The 21388-nt window shown below is 40.0% G+C and overlaps 3 protein-coding genes across 4 annotated transcripts; 1 reads left to right on the top strand and 2 right to left on the bottom strand.

Annotated features, from left to right (window-relative positions):
* Positions 1-93: 93 nt before the first annotated feature.
* On the bottom strand, positions 94-3081 carry LOC108879668 (protein mono-ADP-ribosyltransferase PARP11). The gene is made up of 7 exons (XM_018671034.2): positions 2249-3081; positions 2028-2142; positions 1872-1941; positions 1663-1726; positions 830-963; positions 586-737; positions 94-489 (listed from the first exon to the last, which is right to left on the bottom strand). Exons 1-7 carry the CDS (start codon positions 2342-2344, stop codon positions 194-196), a joined length of 927 nt encoding a protein of 308 aa, XP_018526550.1. The 5' UTR covers positions 2345-3081; the 3' UTR covers positions 94-193.
* A 137-nt stretch (positions 3082-3218) lies between these two features.
* On the bottom strand, positions 3219-7123 carry LOC108879667 (protein mono-ADP-ribosyltransferase PARP11). Of its 2 annotated transcripts, XM_018671031.2 has the most exons (8): positions 6933-7123; positions 6522-6646; positions 5837-5957; positions 5545-5620; positions 5136-5208; positions 4901-5028; positions 4377-4528; positions 3219-4279 (listed from the first exon to the last, which is right to left on the bottom strand). In XM_018671031.2, exons 1-8 carry the CDS (start codon positions 7057-7059, stop codon positions 3963-3965), a joined length of 1119 nt encoding a protein of 372 aa, XP_018526547.1. In that variant the 5' UTR covers positions 7060-7123; the 3' UTR covers positions 3219-3962. The 2 variants fall into 2 exon arrangements, with proteins under 2 accessions (XP_018526547.1, XP_018526549.1); XM_018671033.2 differs by lacking the exons at positions 6522-6646; positions 6933-7123 and adding an exon at positions 6301-6504.
* Positions 7124-7471: 348 nt separating this feature from the next.
* Positions 7472-20262, top strand: LOC108879664 (sodium- and chloride-dependent GABA transporter 2). Its single transcript, XM_018671028.2, has 16 exons — positions 7472-7573; positions 7927-8118; positions 8426-8560; positions 8823-8963; positions 9161-9278; positions 10532-10582; positions 11368-11497; positions 11984-12118; positions 14161-14264; positions 14361-14485; positions 14946-15058; positions 15153-15290; positions 16122-16224; positions 18742-18842; positions 19257-19403; positions 19512-20262. Exons 2-16 carry the CDS (start codon positions 7938-7940, stop codon positions 19677-19679), a joined length of 1890 nt encoding a protein of 629 aa, XP_018526544.1. The 5' UTR covers positions 7472-7573; positions 7927-7937; the 3' UTR covers positions 19680-20262.
* Positions 20263-21388: the final 1126 nt, after the last annotated feature.

The following is a 21388-nucleotide window of genomic DNA, read 5'->3' as shown; positions in this document are numbered from 1 at the left end:
TTATTAAACTCTTCGCTTCCCAGTAACCAAAATAGTAAAATTTGTAGGACTACTTTAAAAAAATGTATGTAATCATTGCTTTTATGATGTCCACAAAAAAAGACTTTTTATGAAAAAAAACTGGAAATGCTGGAAAAATCTTCACCCAGGTAGACATGTTGATATTGCACATCCTCCAGATCCTGTTTTGACTTCATCTGTACTGAATCAAATACTCTGGATATATTTGATTTGGATCAAAGATAACAAACATGTTTGGATGCTTGATATTATCCACGCAGCTGTTGTGAGAGTTTTCAGAACTTCCGTCATCAGGTTTTTTGTAATGGGATTTTCCAAGAGTTGATTTTCCGACCATCACCCGAGCCAAAAAGATTATTTTGGTGTCTCTGAACACACTTCCTGTTAACCCGCCATACAGTGAAAATGGGTCTGTGCTGCTTGTGCTGTATTTGTCTGCATAGGATGCATGTTTTGCAAAATATACTCCTGAAGAAAAACAAAAATTCAGATTTATTTTTATGGTATATATATATATTGTGTATGTTGTTGCACAGACAGTTGTTGCTGAATTATTACATTTACCTTTGCCATATGAGTGTCCATGTTGTCCAGCTAACCGTACATCAAAGTTATACTTGCAAATGCTGTCGACATTCTTGCTGTCAGTCCCATGAAAGAGTCGTCTCTCCTGAATTTCTTCGACACCTTGAATCCTCATTAACTGTTTCTTTTTCCTTTGACAGAAACAAAGAAAAAGACCATTTTGGTAACAAAGAAATGGAATCATGAAGAGAATGGAGAGAGCCCAAGTTAGAGACCGTCTTACCTGCAATACATTTCCCAAAGATCCAAATTCTGTATCCTTCTGATTGATACAATGGATCTGTCCAACAGCCCTTCTTTCTTCACATAACCTGCCACAGTGTTGTACTCAGGTGTGAGTTCACTCACAGGGATTAACTGTAAAATATGTTTAAAAAAAAATACACATTTAATAAAGGCTTCAGTTGAAACAAATATTAAAGCATGTACAGTTTGAATTGCAATGCCTGTGTCCAACTTTCAAACACAAAATTTGAGAGAAATCTTGAGACTGTAGAATTTAGGTTCTTTCTTACTCTTGTCAAAAATCTGTTATCCGTACAATATTCTTTTACAGGTAATGACACTATGACAAATGCCAACCAAGTTGAGTCCATTTTTTTCTTGTTTGAACTTGGTGAAAAGTAGATTTTCATTGTGAGCTACCATGCTAAACAGTTAGCTGTAGTATGTGCTACTCATGTATTAGCACCACACTCAGTGAATGAGTGTACATTTCCAAATCCAAAGACACAAGCTTGAAATAAATTCATTGTCATTGATGTGACTTTTTTGTGTTGTCCGAGTCACTTAATTTGAAAACTTTTTGAAAATATATTTTCTTTATGAATTATGAAGTTTATTATCAGTTAAAATATGCTGTGAAAATTCATATTTAGTTATTTTGCCTACATTAATGTGGCTAAACTGTACTGTGACCAAGTATCTGACAAAACCTGAATATCTAGAAACCACTCAAATTGCAGAAAGAACCATGTAATTCCTTGGATATAATTTGCTATACTAAATAGTTTTATTAATTAGTTTTATTTTATTTATAATTCCTGTTAATGTCACCTGATATGGAGAGGTAGGATCAACCTTTTCCCAGAAGATTGGAGCCTCACTGAAGCAAGAGCAACTGTGGGAGGAAAGAGTTAAGTTTACATTGTGCTGACAACTTTCACTTTCATTTTCCAGGAAACTATACTTAGGATTTGCGTACACCTTACTTTCATGTGAATCATTGGTTGTAGTATAATGTGTAATATAAAGCCACATTTCACCTTCTCTCAATGTTGTAGTTCCGTTGGATTCTTCTTTGCCTTCCTGTGGTAAGATCTGTCTGTATCATAGCTGTACAGGAACACACAATACATGTCAGCTGAGTTCTTCATAGATAAACAAGGACTTGCAGTTAAAAATAAAATGGAGTCATCTACCTGAGAAATCGATCTGGCTGTGACAGTCAGATGATGATGTTTTTAAAACTGCTTTTGAGTTCCTTAGGAAAAATCTTTCAATATCATCACTCTTAAAGGGGTTATTGGGGTCATCCTGCAGGGTGGACAGGGTGTAGCGATACCTCAGTCATTTTGCCCAGTATACATTACATTACACTACAGGCTGAATATGATTTAAAGAAAGGTACAAAACAATTTACCTCAAATTTATGCCACCTTCCACAGTCTGCCAGGTAATACCAGCACCATGGGGTGTCTGAGGTGTCCATGAATTCCACATCTTCACTGCCCCACATTGTCCTGAGAAGAAAAATAAATTATATCACAACAAAAGCAAAATAAATAAGTTTTAAAACTGACCTTACTCTCCCTGGTTCACTGTGGTAGCTATTGTAGTTGACATAGGTGTTTCTTATTCATTTGAATTAAAAATCATTCGTAGCCACTCCCTCTGAGGTAGGTTGGGTGCTTCTCTTAGCAACAAGAGAGGAGGAGCATTGACGCTGGTGCAGCGTACCACTTCCTTCCTTTCTGTTCCTCTCTAAAAGATGCTGTACAAGGAGTAATTTATTTAGCTTATGTTGAAAAGTTTATTAGTTCAAACATGTGCAAATTACAGACACACATATAGCTTCACACATCCCTACTCTCTCTCTCACACACACACACACACACACACACACACACACACTGCTGTAGTGTTGTGACTGAAGACATCAGGTTGTTTCTTCACTAGTTTCTGCACTTACTATGAGGAATGCAAGAGCTGCTATTGTTGCAACACCTTGCAGTAAACTTAGTAAAAAGTATTCAGTAGTCCTCCTGATATTCCAATTGCTCAAAAACACACACACACATTCATACAATGGGCACAACAAATGCACACAGCAAAGCAATATTACATTGTGTGGTTATTTTTCTTTACATTGCTGTACATAAGCTAGCTACATTCGTATTTTTTGGCACATTTACAGATGGTGCAAAGATTTCCTGCTTAGTCCTTAAAAGAAAGACGCTAGCAGGTGATGAAGTCACACTCTGATGATTTGAATTCAAATGTGATGCTGGAACTGATCGTGTTTAGGTTCGGCATGAACTTTGTTGCAAACTCACACCAATCAATCCCAGTCACTGTCAGGTATTGGTGAGAAAGGACCCAGGACTCAAGGATGACGAGTGAACACGACAATTTTATGTCATTGTGACACAATTACAAAACCTTTCATGGAAAGGGGGGAAAGTGCACTGATGCATGGTTTAAAAAAAATCAGAGGTAGAAGTGTTTTTATGAATAAAAACAAACAGAAAAAAATCCATGCCTATATAATACATTGTACTAGGTACACACAGATGTTGATGGCACTGACAGGTCACATGGTGCTAAAGAGTGCACAGGAACATGTTGTGGTTTTTGGCTCCGTCGTTTGGATCTAGGTCTACATGACTAAGCTCATGCGTGGCACTGTGGATGTGATGGAGGGGCTGTGGCCGATGGTGGGACGTCGCCTACAGGCTGTAAGTGCCACTCTTATTTTAATCAACAGATATTTAACAGGCAAACACAGATTCTGTACTTAATTCAAAATTGCCACACAGACTGATCTTCAGTCAGTATTTTCTTCCTTTTTCACGCCACGGAAATATTCCAACCACAATGTACTGTCTTATAATAGACTGTACAGTATACAAGCTGTACACAAAGTCTTTATTGTCTTCTTGATTTTCCAGTTCCCCAAAGGCACTTTAGATGACCCATGCTCCAGTCAGGCACTGGATCTGACTGAAAGAAAAAGCACATCCCTTACACAACTTCTTTTTCCATTTCATCTCATCATCTGATCCTGTATCCTAAATATTTCCATTTTTTTAGATACAGCCTTTATATTAAAAAAGTACATATCTTCTCGTTTGGCATCAGTAGAACTCAATCAGATACTCTGGGTAAATCTGATTGCTGTCAAAAATCACATAAATCTTTGGATTGGCCATGTCGTCCACGCAGCTGTCGTAAAAGTTGGTGAAGCTGGCATCCTTGGAAGGCGGTCTGCAGTACATAGGATGACCAACCGTGTACTCCCCAACAAGCACTCTGGCCAGGAACATGGTCTTATAGGGCGGCTCGCTGGCAAATATTGGTGGGGCAAGTCCGTGTCTCTGCAGGGTGGTGTTGTGCTTCCCCGTGGTATGACAGAATTTACTGGAATATTTGGCGTCCCGGGCGAAATAGCTCCCTAGAGGAGAGGAGGAGTGAGGAAAAGGTTAGATTCTGACAAAATAAAAGTGAATGAATTGTTTCATGCTGTTACACCACAACACGGAAGGGTCTACCTTTGCCATACACATCGCCATGGCTTCCTGTCAGCCGCCAGTCAAAGTTAAAAGTACATATAGCTTGTATGTTGCTGTGTCCTGTGCCATGAAACAGCATTCGCTCCTCAATATCCAATGTGCGCTTGACTTTTCGCAACTGTGTTTTCTTCCTTAGGGGAGAACCAAGGAATGACAACACAACACAGAGCACTGATCATCACTTTGTTACTGGATGAGTGTATTTTCAAGCTACAAAGGGACAGAGGGCTGTGCTAAAAAAACTTTGACTTTCAAGGATAAACACTAGCTTACTGCGGTTTCAGGTGTAAAGTCAATTAAATGTTTTTGCAAAGGTGAGAATTCCCTGATCTTGGTTTCATTCAAACTTTGTGGAGCTGCTGGAGGAAAGTATCATTGCATTTCTCATGGACCTCAGATTAGGTTGCAATCACCAAGTCCATCAAAGCAGAGTCCTCTGCTAACCCCTGCAGAGCACCCTGGACACCGTGCAGTCCACTCACAACAACACAACAACTGGCTACCTGCAGAAGAACTCCCATAAGTCCAGGTTCTGAATCCTCTGGATGGATTTTATTGGATGGTCCATTGTCCTTTCATACAGTCTGGCTACTTCTTTAAACTCATACGTGTCTCTGCCCAGCTGGATGAGCTGAAAAAACACAATCACATATGAGTAAAATGGTCAAAGAAGCAGAAGACTATCAACACTATCAAAAGACTGGTTTGAAGTTTCAAATAAATAATGCCAGACCTCACCTGATAGGGCTCGTCTGTATTGATTCTCTCCCAGTGACAGGGAACAGGCAAGGCAAGATTATCACAAATAAACCTGACAGAATAAGTGAAAGAGAGATTTGCATTATGTCATTGCGCCGGTGCCTTTTAGGAGCATCCTCTTTCTTCCTGCTCTTGGCTTTCTGGAAACCAAAACTAAACGTTAGCAGCAGGGCAGCTCCCTGCAGAGCTGATAGTATTTCAGGGTTTGCCTCAAGGATTCCTGAGATTGGCAGATGCTTGAACCCTGACCCTTCATGTAATGGCTGCTCTCCTTACTCCCAACCTAATCCTGCTCCCTGTAAATTTCTCTCTAACATTTCTTTTCTGCTGGGTGAAGGGACTGAGTGAAGACAGAAAAATTCTTTGCACTTTAACCAGCAAATCTCACCTGAAACCGGTTGCAGAATGGAGGGAGCGTTTGATTGGCCGCTGCTTCCCTGTTGTGACATTGATCTGCCGCATAACTGGCAAAGAATTGAATTAAGATTAGGGTTAAAAAAAATTCATATTCATGTACAACTTTTAAAACAGGATTAACTCACATACAGAATGACTTATCTTCACCACACTGCTTTCCTTTGAAGAATCTTAAAGCTGAATATTCTCTGTCTGAACAAAGTGACTGTATTTCTCCCTTGACTGTGCAGTGTCATGGAAAAAGTTGGTCTTGATCTACACACCTGAAAAATCAAGTCTGTACGTATACTTGGCCGTGTAGAATTCCATAACACCGCGTTGGTTTCTGTTGTAGCACTGCTCGATCTGAGCGCTGGTCACAGAGCAGGCTGCACTGGGATCAATCTGACAGGGAAAATTAGAAAAATGAATTAATCTACTGAAAAACTGAAATGATTAATCAATGAATCAGTTAGTTGACTGACAGAAAATTAACTACTGGATAATCAACTAATCATCTCAGTCCTTTTTTAAACAAAAAAGGCAAACATTAGTTAGTTCCAGCTCATCTGTAGCTGCTTTTCTTAGTTTCATGTGTGATAGTAAATTGTATATTTGGTCTGTTGGTCAAGAAAAAACACACAATTTGAAGAAGTCACATTACACTCGAGGAAATAAATTTTCACCATAACATCTTAAAAACAATTGTTAGGTCTGTAAAATGTGTGTTGGTTGGAAAACAACTTACATGATTAATCAAGTTTTAAAACAGCTGAAATGTATTTTCTTTCAATCGACTAATCGACTGCAGCTATACTCTTGTTTATCTACATGCAGCAGAAATCCGCAACTCAGCGGGACTGACAGTTAACAATCACGGAGGGAGGGGCAATAGGCGGGGAATATGCAGTATAAAGACTGTTAGACAGTGCATTGTGATGCTCAGAGTTGTCGTGTCCTGTGAACTACCTCAAACATGTGCCACACTCCACACTCAGCCAAGTAGAACCAACACCAGTTGGGCTCTGAGGTGTCCATCTCCTCAATCTCAGTGGACTCCTCCTCTGACGATCTGATGGCTAACATAGCTAAATCTGAAATGAATAAACGAAAACACGCGGACACACTTAGGCAAATCGCAGCTTTTTTTTTTTTTTTTAGGTACGGGAGTGGGGAGGGGTTGGAGTGAGTGTAGGGGGTTGGTGGGGGGGGGGGGACAATATTATGTTTTATTCGTCAGACAAACCTAACGTCAAGGAGATGTTTTTAAGCCATGGCCGTGAGGGCATTTCATCCTGTAAACAAACTCAAATTATACAGGAGCTAGCTACCATTAGCGGCTGCCGCACCCGACTCCTCTCAGCTCTGCGGGTGTCTTACCAGTTCTCAGCCTGCCTCTACCTGGGTCCCTGTCCTTATCGGGGATAAATCCTCCACGCATTATTAGTAAAGCACCAGAAAAAACACAAACTCGGAACGAGAATGGATGACTAACGCTGCATAACATTTTTCGTCTTCCTGTTATACGTTGTTTACTTTTATTTCCTGCTTCGTCAGGTACTATACGTCAATGCGTCAACGTGATGTAACGCCTCCGTCGTACAGAGGGCACTGTTGCCCTCGGTTTTTTCTGTCAGGTAAACAATCGTGCAGAAATTCACCGCTCACATGAAGTGGTTTAACTGAGAATAAGCTGTACATAGATACAGTAGTTATATAACAGGTCCTTGGTACAGAAGTAGACATCTGATGGGCTATGCCTGTCTGCAGAAATAAAATAACACACAAAAGTCTGGGTTATAGAATAAAAACACATGCTCCAGCTTGCAACCTATAATCTATGCTTGCAAATTAAGTTTTTGAGGTTTTGCGGGTAAGGAGCACTGGGAACACGCATGGGAAAGCGAGAGAGTGTGTGGTATCCTTCAGGACACTCCCCCCTCCTCAGAAAAAGTCTTTTCTTCAGACCTCGCTCAGTCAGTCAAAGGATTTTATTGTAGGCGCCCACTGCAAGCTCACGGGTGAGTTCTATGCACTCAATGCTTTATTTAGAGGCTAGAAATGTTTAATTAATAATTAGCTCATTATATCTTGCATTTATTGTCTTCATCACAAGTCAGTTGAGCAATGAAGTTGTAACCAATCAATTGCATTTAAGAGTCTGGTGGTTGTGTTAGAGCTTCAGTCTTCTGGAACTAGTTTAACCAAAGTATGTGACTTTAATATAGTGTAGCATGTGCTATAAGGTTAGATATGAGAGCTATAAAATTTTAAAGGCTTCTGGTCCATATTTGCATTTGTGGAAGGAAGTTGGAGAGAACATAAGAGACATGGTTTGCATTTCACAAGTGTTTATTATGTGTGTATACAACAGACTGAGAGACCATGACTGAGGAAACAGCCCCAGTAAGAGGCTCAGGGTCAGACAAAGGGACACCCGAAGAAGAGGTTCAGCCGAGGGGTAAATGGGCCAATAACATGGAGTTCATACTCTCCATGGCTGGAGAAATCATTGGCCTTGGAAACGTCTGGCGTTTCCCCTATCTGTGCTACAAGAACGGAGGAGGTGAGGGATATGTGGATAATGGATTTACCTCTAGTCAGACCAGATTTCACAATGTAACATTTTGGCTTGATTCCTCTGTAAAGATTCCACCCCCCAAAAGATGACTTTTATTTTAACCTTTTAAATCATTCTGTATGTGAGTTCCTTTTTTACAAAGTAAAACTGAGAATAGTGTAATCTCACTATTAATTCCATTCAATACAGATTTATCCTAGTTAGTTAAATAAATACTTTATTATTCAGGGGATTTATGACTTTTTATGTATTTACCTGTCAGTGCACGCCAATATTCTTTGTTTCTTTTCAGGTGTTTTCTTCATCCCCTACTTTGTGTTCCTCTTCTTTTGTGGCATCCCTGTGTTCTTCCTGGAGACGGCGTTGGGCCAGTACACCAGCGAGGGCGGGGTCACCGCCTGGAGGAAGATATGCCCCATGTTTCAGGGTAAAAAAACAAGGCTCAGACAGATTTTTTTGTAGAGTTACACAAGAAATATTCAGTTGACATGCAGGTAATGATTGACTGACTGTTGATGTCAAATGCTTGTGATGTTAAACCAAAGTGAACCACAAGAATGTATGTGTATATCAGTGCTGGAGACTGGGAACCAAGCCACCACTAAGGAGCTGTAGATATTACATAACACAGAAGAAGACAGCAGCCAGAAACGTTCACTAACTGTGTAGACTCTCATTGTGTCCTGCAGGGGTGGGGATCGCATCCCAAGTGATTGTGATCTATCTAAACATCTACTACATTGTGGTTCTGGCCTGGGCTATCTTCTACCTGATTAACGCCTTCAGAAGTCCCCTGCCCTGGACCTCATGTGACAACTGGTGGAACTCTGGTAAGGCACCCTTAAAGGGTGTGTTTAAGCACATCTGTATTTGATTAGCAGCGTAGAACTGAATGCACACACACACACACACTAAATCTTGCTTTCTTATAGACTTCAGAGGAAGCACAATACAGTCCTACACATTTTAGATATTTGACGTGTGCACCATCCATCTCACCTTTACCTTTCTCTCCTCAACCTTGTAGATTCATGTCATGGTCGCTTTGGTGGCTATGCCAACCCCCATTTGTATGACCCTGACTCCAATTGGTCATTCCTACACAACATCACCTCATCTGAATACGGTGATAACTTCACTTTCTAGTAAGTTTGCATCTTTATTATTGAGCTGCGATTCGTGAACTATCACAATGTATGGTTCTGTGACACATACTGAATTCATAGCAATTAATCTTCATTTTGTTAATGAGATACATAAAAAGAATGATAAGAAGTAATGGGATTAGTCTTTACTTCCACAGATTTAGCAGCTCACGGACACACCCATTCTTTTATGTGTTCGGAGCAGGAGGTTCTTACATCTGTAAAAAAAAACAACACTATCAATTACTGCCTTGGGACAGTTTGAGGTGAAAAGAACACTTAATAAATCTAAATTACGAGTTAGGCCTTAGTTTGATAGTGGTTGAAAAACAAGTAGGGTGTCAAATGGTCGAATTAGCTTTCTTTGCATTCTTGCCAAGAGTTACATGAGAAAACTGATACCATTCTCATACAGTAAATATGAAACTGCAGCTAGCAGCCAGTTAGCTTAGCCTAGCATAAAGACTGGAAATAGGGGGAAACAGCTAGCTTTGCTCTGTCTGAACAACTCTGAAGCTCAACTAACATATTACATCTCGTTTGTTTAATTTGTATCAAAGCCAAAATGTAAAAACGACATCTGTTGGTTATGTGCCTTAAAGCCAGACTGGGATTCAGTGGCCAGGCTGTTAAAGTACATCAGTCAATAGCTTATTGCAGATATACCAGTTTAGGTGTATAAGCTGATAAGTAACAAGAAAATTGCAGTAAAGAAATGCTAAAGAGGTTAAAGGTCATTTAGAGACAGTTTTGCCATTACACTGTTTGGCCACTAGAGAGCACGTACAACGTTTTTTGAATTGTAAAATGTCAGACTTTATATGTAGCCTATCTGGTCACAATCAAGAAAAAAATATAGAAAGAAAAATGAGTGTCAAGATTTGTTGCTTTTGTTACACATTTATGTTAAAACAAATCACTATTACATAATAATTCCATTATTCACAATATACTTGTATCTGATTTTTTTTAACTTTCAAATATCAATATCAGTATTGGCCTCTCGAATCTGTCTGTGAATTTCTCAAAATGTTTAAATATTCTTTTATATGATGACTAAAAACAAATTCCTTTAAATGTCATTGATTATACTGTCTGTATGATCCTGTTTTGACAGACTGGAAAGAATTTTAATAATACTTAATAATAATATTGAAAAAATACTGAAAAAATTTTATTTTTATATAATTATTCAAAATCGTTGTGATTTCAACTCACTTTACTTACCTGCCTGTAATTTTTTGTATTTCCAGCAATGTAACAGAACCATTATTGGTCAAGTCACCAGAAGAGGAGTTCTGGACGTGAGAAACACACAAACACTTATCTTCTTTAAACATGAAAAAACAAGGTTTGACAGTAATATCATCCTCCCCAGTGAGCTTGTCTTTGGGAGGAACATTCCTCAGCAGTCGCTCTTAATGCTTCCCATATACTAAGAGGCTATCTTTACTCTTGGGGTGCTGAGCTTGATGTTAATGATGAATCAACAAAAGGTGAACTGTGGCCACCCAATCACAGTAGGGAGAACGAGCCAGCTACATTCCTCAGAAGCCACAAAATGTGACACACAAAACACCACTTTATTCAATTTCCAACTCAAATAGAAAGCTGTTTGCCTCACGCACTTTTTTCTTCTACTTTTAGACAGCTCAAAACATGACTGCTGCTCTTCTCATGATCTCCTGATCTGGAGTGAGAGCAGATATTGAGAAATCATTTGCTACATACAACTGTTCTGCATGATGAGAACAATCTGTACTCTTTTTTTTCCTGCAGCTTTTAGAAAATAAACTGAAGCCATCCAAAACAAACAGAATGATTTTTATATCTGTATTTGAGATGCTGATGTTTGGTCGTTTCCACTGTCATGGAGACTCTAACAGGAATTCTGGCCTTCAACGCATTCTTCTCATCAGTCACGACACATTTGTCATAGGCTGTGTTCACTGCAGTTTACTGCAAGCTCTTGGAAACAGGGAGGAATGTGTGCTTATATGCATTGCACTTTTGTACATCAATCATTCTGCTTATTTGCAGAGGATGTGTTTGTATATGTGTGTTTACATGTCTGATCTCTTCCTCACAGTAACCGTGTGTTAAGAATGACAGATGACATGAACTTTGGTAAGGTGAGCTGGGACCTTGCTCTGTGTCTTCTGGTTGCCTGGATTATATGTTACTTCTGCATCTGGAAGGGAATCAAAACAACGGGAAAGGTGAGTGCTCCTTTAGCACACAGGATATGAGTTTCCCCCTCAGCTCTGTGTTGTGTACATGTTTTATAAATTAATTCAGATGTATGCTGACTTCTCAGCACAAAACGGGAAACAGGCAAAGTTAGCGACCAGCTGGTTAGCATAGTATAGTGTTTAGCAGCTATAGAGCCAGATATCTCCCTCTAGTTGGTGGAGACAAAAAACTGAGCTAAAAGACAGTGAATATTAGACTTTAAGTCACCAGGTGGCCAGAAACCTGAATGTTTTGCATTTGCTTGAATTATTATAGGTTTACTAACTGTTAGCTAACTGCTAACATGTTAGCCATAGCTGAATTCACAGCTTGCTTTACAGCCCCCTGGTGGCCAAGATTTTAATTAATACAGATTTATACAAAAGAGAATGTATCTATAACACATATAAGACACACGCACCGTAAACACATAGGAAACCATACTTTGTTTATATGCTTTTTTGCATCTGTAGGTGGTGTATTTCACAGCTACATTTCCCTACCTGATGCTGCTCCTCCTCTTCTTCCGTGGAGTGACACTCCCAGGAGCTGCAGATGGCCTGAAATACTACCTCACCCCTGACTTCAGCAAGCTCGCTGACCCACAGGTAAGAACCTGTTGTGATGATCAAGTAGTTTTGTAACAATGTGTGCTTTTGAAATGTTAAAATCACAAAACCAGTGCACAGCGGGCATTTCGCTGCCTTCTGAAATGCAGTATGTGGCTCTAAAAATCGATATACACAGCAGTCAGTGCTCCAGCATTGCAACCCAGGGCACTGGTTTCACAACCAGCCAGATCATCATCATCATCATATCCCTCTCCTTCTATTTCTCAATACTGTTAGATTCCTTTGTGTACTAACAGGATGACTACAGTGTCCTGTTATCCTCACCTCCCCCTTTTTTTCCTTTGCCCTGATTCTTGTTCCCAGTCTCAAGGCAGGGGCTTAACAAGAAAAGCAAACCAAGATCCTTTTCCAGCGAGAAGTTTGTCAGAGAGAGTAGACAGTAAGATCATCAAACAGGAGCAAAAACAGTGCTCTCCAAGGGGAATTTCTAACAGATTTTCAGGGTATATTTACTTTGTTACAGGCAAATATACTGTAACTAGCTTTAAGCTGAAATCAAAGTCAGTGATTCACCATCACAGTAAATTATTGATTTTCATTTACATTAAAAAAAACAACATACTGCATTACATTCTTATAGCTCATCTGTTGTTCACTCAGCATAATGTCATCTCTACACTGAATAAGGAGTTGAAAAAAACTGAGGGTGGACTCTGGACCGGTTGGAATGCTGTTGCACAATGACAGCATCTGTTGCAACGACGACTTAAGAAAGGGGGTCTTTCTCCCACAAAATGGGTCGTCTCCCCTCTCCACTTCCCTTTTGCTTTTGTCTGTCTCTCTTCCTCTTGACAGTTCACAGCATGACTCTCAGCTTCAGGGGTCAAATGTTATCACCAAAGGGGTTAAACCTCCAAACTTGTCTTTTGGGTGGCGTCGGGTCACTTCCTTTTCCCGTGCGGGCATGTAGATGTGCATGCACGCATGTGTTTGCATGAACATTCCTGTGTGTTAACATGAAAATAATCTTGACTTATCGGGGTTGATTTCCAGTCTTCGTCTGTTTTAACTAGATTCCTCTGTTGCTATCTCACTGGGATGCATCAGCTTAAGCTTAAGCTTAATTGAAGTGTCGGACCATTTCACATCTGCTTGTCAGAGGATGATGTGTCACACCCTCTGTGAAAAAGCGGCTCACACAGCTCGGAACCATCGTGGGAAAAGCTGTGAGAATGTTACTTGGAGTAATGTCGAAAGCAGGTGAAAGTACTTATGGCGAGTAGAGTTATGCAATGCCAGATGCTCTTAAAGACAGATTTTTAAAACAGCTCTGTTTCTAATGAGTCTTTAACGTGCGTGTGTCTGTTATTTGCTTGGACTACAGTGGAAGTCATAATGGATTTCTGGCCTACATCTGTGATCTGCTTAATGTGTCTTTTTTTGTCTGTTTGTCAGTGTGCGTGTGTGAATCTGTATGTTGTGTAGCCAAGAGGACTTCAAAATAAAATGTGCGTTTCTATGGACACAACAGATTCCTCTTTGTCCAGTGTCAGAAGTGAAGATCCTTTGCCACAGACTGAGTCTTCCATTTCTGACCTGAGGCTCAGACCCCTTACGAGGCCAGAGTGGGGGGCTGTATATTGCTTTGGAGCCTTGCCAGCTCTATCTTTTGGTGGGCAGGACTTACAGTGCTGTGGTGCCTCTAATGTGAACCAGATGCTGTCAGGACAAGGGCCTGCAGACAGACCGTCATGTAAACAAACCGGCCCATGCCCACAGACCTGAAAGTGCACAAATACAAATGCATATGTGGTGCACACTCATTCATAAAGTTGTTGACACAATGACACAGAAACAAAAAGAGACACACAAACGCAGAAATTGAATTGTTACTGAAGCTGTTTGTTATTTGACAGTTCTGGTTAATTGTGTTGAGCTGACAAATGATTTTCCTTTTGCTTTGTTAGGAAAGGAGTTGATGGAAAGCATGTGCTCTGAGTTATTTCAACTTTAAGCGTCCCAAATTCTCACATGCAGCTTTTCAACTATTTCAAAAGTCAATCTCATACCCTCTCTAGGTATGGAGTGATGCAGGGACTCAGGTGTTCTTCTCCTACGCTGTGTGTCAGGGAGTGCTGACCGCTCTGGGAAGCTACAATAAATACAACAACAACTGCTACAGGTAATTGTCCTTAATCTCTAGGTACATTATCACATTCACAGTCTTATATTTGTGTACTCTTTCACAGCAAGTGCTTGTCTTTCTCTTCTGTTGCAGGGATTGCATAGCACTATGCTGTCTGAACAGTGCCACCAGCATCTTTGCTGGTTTCGCTGTGTTCTCGGTGCTGGGATTCATGGCGCACGACCTGGGCTTACCGCTGGAGGAGGTGGTTTCTAGTGGTGAGTTAACTCCCCAGTTATTTCCTGTTTTTACTGTCAGCTTAATGTAATAAATGTAATTAAATTACATTAAAATATCCTCAAAAAAGTTGCTGTATTTGTTGTTTTATATTATGGCTTTAATGCTGGCAGTGTTGACAACAACCACCAGTGCCCACAAGATGGCATCTTATGTTCAGATACAGCTAAAAGGGTTTCAGGGTGCATCTCTGTGGGAAAGTACTATACAGTTGTATAGTACTGTATAGCACCATATATTCATATTATAAAGCTAGTTATTAATAGTCACAAGAAAAGTCTGAGGGGTCAACAGATCAATAAAGGTATAAGAAAAATATCTCCCCCACAAAATGATGTCTTTCTTACTCTTGTAAAATGCTAGATTCTTTTACCACTTCATGTCTCTCCTTTTTGCGGCACAGAAGAATGTGGTATAGATGCATTCATATACTCTCTACAGGTCCTGGTCTGGCCTTCATAGCCTATCCTAGGGCTCTGTCTTTGTTGCCTGGCTCGTCTTTTTGGGCTGTGCTCTTCTTCCTCATGGTCCTCTTCCTGGGCTTAGACAGTCAGGTACTGTACGTAATACATCATACAGTATGCAGCACCTCTCAGCAGGATCATTTTCTAGTTACAAATAAGATAATCTTCAGGTCTGTGCTTACAGTTTGTGTGTGTGGAGAGCCTGGCCACAGCCATCACAGACCTGTTCCCACGTCACCTGAGGAGACCCGGAGGGAGAGAGATACTGGTCCTGGTCATTGCTGTCATTTGTTTCCTACTGGGGCTGCCACTGGTCACTGAGGTAAAGTGCAGGAAGAGGAAGGGCACATTGAACAGAAGAAGGTTAAAATGAGAGTAGGTATTATGAAACCAAGTCACATAAGTGGAATAAGTGCAACCAACTGACCACTGGCGGATGATGTACAGCATTTTGGAAAAATATCACTAAATTATCTACCATCCATTGATCTTTAGTAGTGCCACTAGCATGTAAGATTTACTACAGATATTAATGGTCCTCAAACAATGATTTCTAATGACGTTTATGACAATGACAATCTTCTGACTTTTCATTTAGCACCATCATTAGGGCAGAATTAATTTTATTTTATGCCCAAATAAAACTCTCAGCCTTAGTTATGCTTTGTGTTTAGTGACAGTTAGTAAATGTTAGCATTCCAGCACCTTTAAAACTTCATACCTATACTTTGTGTTTAGCGCTAAAAATGTTAGCATGCTAATACTTTTAAAATGCCTTAGCAATACTTTGTGTGTTGGTACAGCAAATGTTAGCATGGCAATACCTTTTAAACGCCACAGAAATTATTTACGCTGAATGAGTATCAGCACTGATTATTTAAATGAAACAAGTGAACTGTCAAACATGTTGATAGAGTATACTATTAATATGATGCAAACTCTAATAATTAAAGGGTTTCATTCCATGATGTATGTCAAATATGGGAATGTTATGCCCTGCTGTAGAGCCTGAGCTAAAGAAAAGGAAAGGTTATTGTCCAGACAGTAATGTAAAAAAAAAACATTGTCTGTCCTCCTGACAGCTACATCTCTCTTTCTACCTGCCATGACTTTTCTCATGTTTCATGTTTTTTCTTTCCTGCTCATGTTTCAGGGAGGGATACTCCTCTTTCACGTGATTGACTACTATGGTCCCAGTGGACATACTCTCCTCATCATTGCCTGTTTCGAGTGTATTGTCATTGCTTGGGTGTATGGTAAGTCATGTCACACCAAAGTGATTTACTAACTTCCAGTTTTTCTAAAAAGTTTCAGAAAAATAGTTTCTTCTAATATCAGATGGCTCTTGCATTAAGGTACACTAATTTAGCTCTGAATATCAACATCATCAGTGGCGTGCTACATTCACAGTAGCTACCAAAAGGAGCTTCATTATATTTCCCTAGCTTATGTGATTTGTCTCATCAGTGTAACTTATCTGTATCTGTATAATCTTATCTGTAAGAAAGCAGCTGCAGATAAAAAAGTTTGAAATCCACAGTCATTTTATTTTTATCCTGAGTCAAATTAAAACAGCTCTACCATCAACATTAAAAGGGACATTTGACAAGATCAAAATGATAATAGGATTCCTTGTTATTTTATAATTAGAATATTTAGAGTGAGTGAACTTAGAGATATAGATACACCAAAGGGTTATGGAGTATCTGCAACAATTTCCACCAGTAGGCATCCACTTGGTACCAATTTATATGTATGTCTGGTGATGTGTGAGCATCGAAAGCTTTCCTTTTTTTTTGCCACAAGGTGCCTTCAACTTTTATATTTGACAGTTTGACAGTTAGTTTGACATTTTGGGAAATACTCTTTTCATTTTCTTGTCAAACATCCAATGAGAACATCAGTGAGAAGTCTGCTGGCTGCAGCTTCATGTTTATTGTACAGACATGAGAGAGGTATCAATCTTCTTGTCTAACTCTAAATGTAAAAGGCATTTTTTCCCCAAATCAAACAGTTCCTTCAGTGTTTAGGAAGGCTGATCATAAACCACTTATTTGGTACTGTACAGTTTTTTAAAAACTCTTTTTGTTTGATTTCTGTTAACCTCTTACAGTATTAAGGGGTTCCACTTTTCATTTGCGCATCAGCTGAAGGTTTTTCTTTCAACTAAGAGAAATTGAGGTTTGAAGAAGAGCGAGTGCTCCACCTACTGGCCTGAAATCAGCACCTTCTGCTGTTAGTCAGACATGTGGGACAGGCCTTTGCTGCTCCACTAAAGCACAAACACTATAATACAGAGGAAAATATTCTGGCTTTAGACCTCCTTACATTTTCATTCGCTTGCCCTTTTCCTTTTTAAATTTTTTTTGACATTCAGTTCTTGCCCTTTTGTCTCTCTCTGTGTATATACTGTATTTAATGAAGTTTTCAGTAGGTGTCTTTCTCCATAAATGTGTCAGGATTTTTCCATTACCTATACCGCAAATATTAATCTTTCATATCCCAGTCTTCCTCGAGCATCAAATAGGATAAATCTTCTGAGCTCTCACTAACTCCTACACCTTCATTAGCAGCAGTATTACTGGCTAAATTACAGCATGTGGGTGGAGAGTTCCCCCGTTCTCATACTTGTCTTACCATTTCAACTCTCAGAGCATCTGTGTTGTACTGATACTTCTCTCAAGACAAGTCATTTTCTTTAATGAAACTGAAGCATGTGCATCACTCACAGCAGCACATTTCACAGACGTGCTCTCACAAATATCCCAGACCATGTATTCATGCTCAATTTCCGTGACTCTAAGAAGTGCATTTCCATTTCCAAGCAGGTTCCCACCACACATCTTCTACTGCAAAGTGATGCAGGGGGAGATATTGATCCTTTCTTGCAGCCACTTCCTCTTCTCAGTTTGAGTTGTTAGCCGTTCGTTCAGGCCTCTCTGCCTCTTCAGAGTGAGACTGTATTAGATGTGGAGACACTTCCTCACCCAGACCACTCGCTTACCTCCTACGCAAAGATGTAGTTGGTTTTCAGGGTTGATGGCTACATCATTTATGGAGCTGTGTCTGCTTTCCAAAATAGGTTTTGACTTGTTCTGCTATTATACATACACTCTGGATGTAGGTCCATCAGCCAAGTCACGCACTTAACCAATCTCATATCAGCTTCCTCCTGTTTTTCTAAATGTCTCTCTTTCTCCCAATAGCTCCTCTCTTCCCTTCCTCCTCCTCTCTTTGGCAGCTGAAGGTGAGCAGCTCATCTCCCATTTCACTCCTCTGCCTCCTCTATTTCTCATTAGCCCACGACTGGTGTTTCACCAGTTATCCTTTCCTCCTCATTTGAACCACATGATTTTTACCGAGATTAAGTCTTGAGTCTTATTTCCCTGTGTGCCTACTATTTGCTTAATTTGATGGTTGTTCTTCCTCCTCTCTCCCTCCTCCTCACTAACAGCTCGGTTGTTCTCCATCATGTATTGAAATATCACATTACGTGTTTTCCAATGATAAATCAGTGCAGAATGTGACAGGAGCTGACAGTGGGCCTGGCCATTAGATTCACAAAGTTTCATTTGAGAAAAGAATGCACACACATTAAAGACCTCTTAATCTTATAGAAGTAACTAGCAAAGTAAAGTGAAGCAGAAGCATAAAATAGACAGTTAATTTGAAATGGAAAAAAAAGAACAAGTAGGCTTTTATTTCCCTGCAAAAACAAAACTGTTTTGTTCTCTTTGATTGGCTTAACGCCTCTTGTCCATGACTCTGTGCAGGTGCGGACCGTTTCTATGACAACATTGAGGACATGCTCGGGTACCCGCCATTCCCTGTGCTGAAGTACTGCTGGTTGTTCTTCACGCCGCTCCTCTGCATGGTGAGTCCTCACACCTGGGTCAGGTTGCTTCCTTTCTTTGGCGCCGGCTCTCTGGTTCAATGTCTGTTTCCTGTCATGTTATTCTCCTTACGTTACTCCTGAACGCAGATCTTTTGCTGCCCTTCACTGCCCCTTATCTTTACTTCTTACTTACATTAGCCGTTTCATTCTGTCCATTTTGCGTACTATTTGTATTTTTTACTTTATTTTTCGCACTACGTATCTTGGAAACTGGTTTTATCGAAGCATTTTTGCACAGTATGTAAAACTGTCCTTAAATGAAAATGATTCCTGAAATTCAAATTAGATGTTGGGAGGACTGGCTTTCAGCTTTCGTTGCTATTTTTTTCTTGCACCTCTACTCTTGTTTTACAGCTAGGTTCTCTAACTAACTAACCATTTCTTGTCCCCTAGCTCACAATGCTGTATAACCTGACAAAAACACATCAGTTTCTGGTGTATGGTTATGCACTCGGCAAGTGGTATAACACACTGGGTGCTCTGCTTGTCGTCACTCCACTGATATGCATCCCAGCATTCATTTTGGTCGCACTATGGAAGGTGAGTGAGGTCAAACTTTGCATTGGTATATCACGCTCCTACTGTTACACTGTGACGTGTTTGTGCATGAGACTGTGTTAAAGTCGCATTTTCCTCCCAACCAATCAGAATCCCCAAAACATGACTGCACCGTCCAGCGACCTGCGTCAGGCTCGGCCACACAAGCCAGTGCTCACGCTGTGTAAGTGCGTCATCTTCAAGGCGCAAGGGCCACCGATCAGGAGCGAAGAAGAAAGAAACGAGAAGATGATGATGGAGGAAGCCTGCAAGGTTTGATGGATACAGTTTTACACAGTTTTACACATGTTTACACATTTCATGAGTCAGGGAGCTTTTTTTTTTTTTTTTTTAAATTTTTTAAACGTTTTTTGTTGTTGTTAGAACATTACTCTGTACCTTACATTTTTAATAAAGAATAAAGAAAATCCCATATAATGCTATATAATGTACATACTCATACACCTATAATCCAACATAGTGTTATCAGGTTAGAAATGTACAATGCAAATGCAAAATAAGTGAACCAGGACCAAAGAAATTTTGCCTTTTCCATTCCACACATTTGTTTTCCTGCCTTCAGTGCACAGTTTGGTTGGAGATTTGGTTGTCTAGTAAAGCCTAATGTAGCTCTGAGCCACTAGCTCAGAGAGTTGCTGAATTATGTTGTTTTACACTACACATTTCACTTCTTTTGTTACTGAGATAATTATTGTGTTGATGAATGATATATTTCCTTTGTATACAACCAAAATGAACTGATTTTTGTTTGAGAATGTCACAATATCTTCATTATGTTTCTATGCCATGTTCAGATGGTGATAAACTTTATGAATCCCATTAAAACTATCATTATGCTAAATATGCTGGTGCAGTATCCCATGTTTCGAATCTGTTATCTTGATTTCTGACCAGAGAGGATAAACATGCAGTAAAAATCAGGATGATCAGTTCGTCATTTCAGTGAACAGGAATCATGTTTCCTTTTTTGTAGACAGAAAACTAAATTATTCCATGGATCTGTGTGTCCTCCTTTCTTTCTGTCATACATGCTAAAAAAAATTACTGCATATATGGACATGAAAGGATAAACAGGCTGTGTGTGTGTGTGTGTGTGTGCGTGTGTGATGTCACAGGGCACATGCGGCCGGTGAACACGAACCTGCTCCATCATAATGCCAAGCTCAGTCATCTGTATGATCCAAACAGGCATTCAATTAACAGGCAATTCCAGCCCTGTTGCCTCCCACCTCCTTTCACCCCCCAACTCCCTCCACTCCGCCCTCAATGACACAGAATGACCCTCAGCCCTGGAAAAGGTCTGGCCTTAAAAGCCCACTAGAGGGTCAGAGTTTAAAATTAACATTGGTGTATGTTTTATCTTTATGAGAAAATAAACTGGCAGCACCACTGGCAGTTTAATGTTCCTCAAGTGATGGAGAATGGCAGCAGGAATGATGTAAGGCCATGCCCCTGTTTTGTATATTGATTGCTCTGTGCTTATATTAGAAGCTGCAGGTTGCCTCAGGGTGGATATAGAACTATAGGTTTACAAGTGGTGTAACACTTCCGGTATTTACACTAATCAGCCACAACACTTGTTTTAATGTTGTGGCTAGATTGTGTTACACACGCACACGGCTGCGAGTAAGTATGTAACCATTAGCCTTTACGTAACCAGCCACAGCCAGAGTTACTGGAATGGAAAACCCCCATGTTGGTCAAACATGTCATACAAATACTGTACGCGACAAAGTGAAAAAAATAAGGCCGGTAGGATGTTGACAGTTGTCATGGAAACAGTGACATCTGGCAAACTCTGACATCTGTCAACACCCACATCTCCAGTTTGTGATGCTGGGTTGTAAACTTAACGTTTCAAGCCAAATCTGAGATCTGGTGTCATCAGGGTTCTTTTATTAGGCTATAAACAATATCAGACAAATGAGCTTTGAACAACTAAACACAAGACAGAAAATAATGAAGTG

This window comes from Lates calcarifer, linkage group LG18 (assembly GCF_001640805.2).
Source record: "Lates calcarifer isolate ASB-BC8 linkage group LG18, TLL_Latcal_v3, whole genome shotgun sequence".
NCBI classification, from domain to species: Eukaryota; Metazoa; Chordata; class Actinopteri; family Centropomidae; genus Lates; species Lates calcarifer.
The sequence above is the reverse complement of the archived record's forward strand: the minus strand, read 5'-3'. Positions and strand labels throughout refer to the sequence as shown.

Bases quoted from the DNA above. Each gene is read 5' to 3' on its own strand.
- LOC108879668 (XM_018671034.2), bottom strand. From the start codon at position 2,344: ATGTGGGGCAGTGAAGATGTGGAATTCATGGACACCTCAGACACCCCA. The intron at 2,143-2,248 runs GTAAATTGTTTT...TCCACCCTGCAG, and splicing joins GAAGGTGGCATAAATTTGAG to GATGACCCCAATAACCCCTT. The intron at 490-585 runs GTAAATGTAATA...GTTTTTCTTCAG, and splicing joins TGGACACTCATATGGCAAAG to GAGTATATTTTGCAAAACAT.
- LOC108879667 (XM_018671031.2), bottom strand. From the start codon at position 7,059: ATGTTATGCAGCGTTAGTCATCCATTCTCGTTCCGAGTTTGTGTTTTT. The intron at 6,647-6,932 runs GTAAGACACCCG...TATTCATTTCAG, and splicing joins TAGAGGCAGGCTGAGAACTG to ATTTAGCTATGTTAGCCATC. The intron at 4,529-4,900 runs GTAGCCAGTTGT...TTCTCCCCTAAG, and splicing joins TTATGGGAGTTCTTCTGCAG to GAAGAAAACACAGTTGCGAA.
- LOC108879664 (XM_018671028.2), top strand. From the start codon at position 7,938: ATGACTGAGGAAACAGCCCCAGTAAGAGGCTCAGGGTCAGACAAAGGG. The intron at 8,964-9,160 runs GTAAGGCACCCT...TCAACCTTGTAG, and splicing joins TGACAACTGGTGGAACTCTG to ATTCATGTCATGGTCGCTTT. The intron at 11,498-11,983 runs GTGAGTGCTCCT...TTGCATCTGTAG, and splicing joins GAATCAAAACAACGGGAAAG to GTGGTGTATTTCACAGCTAC.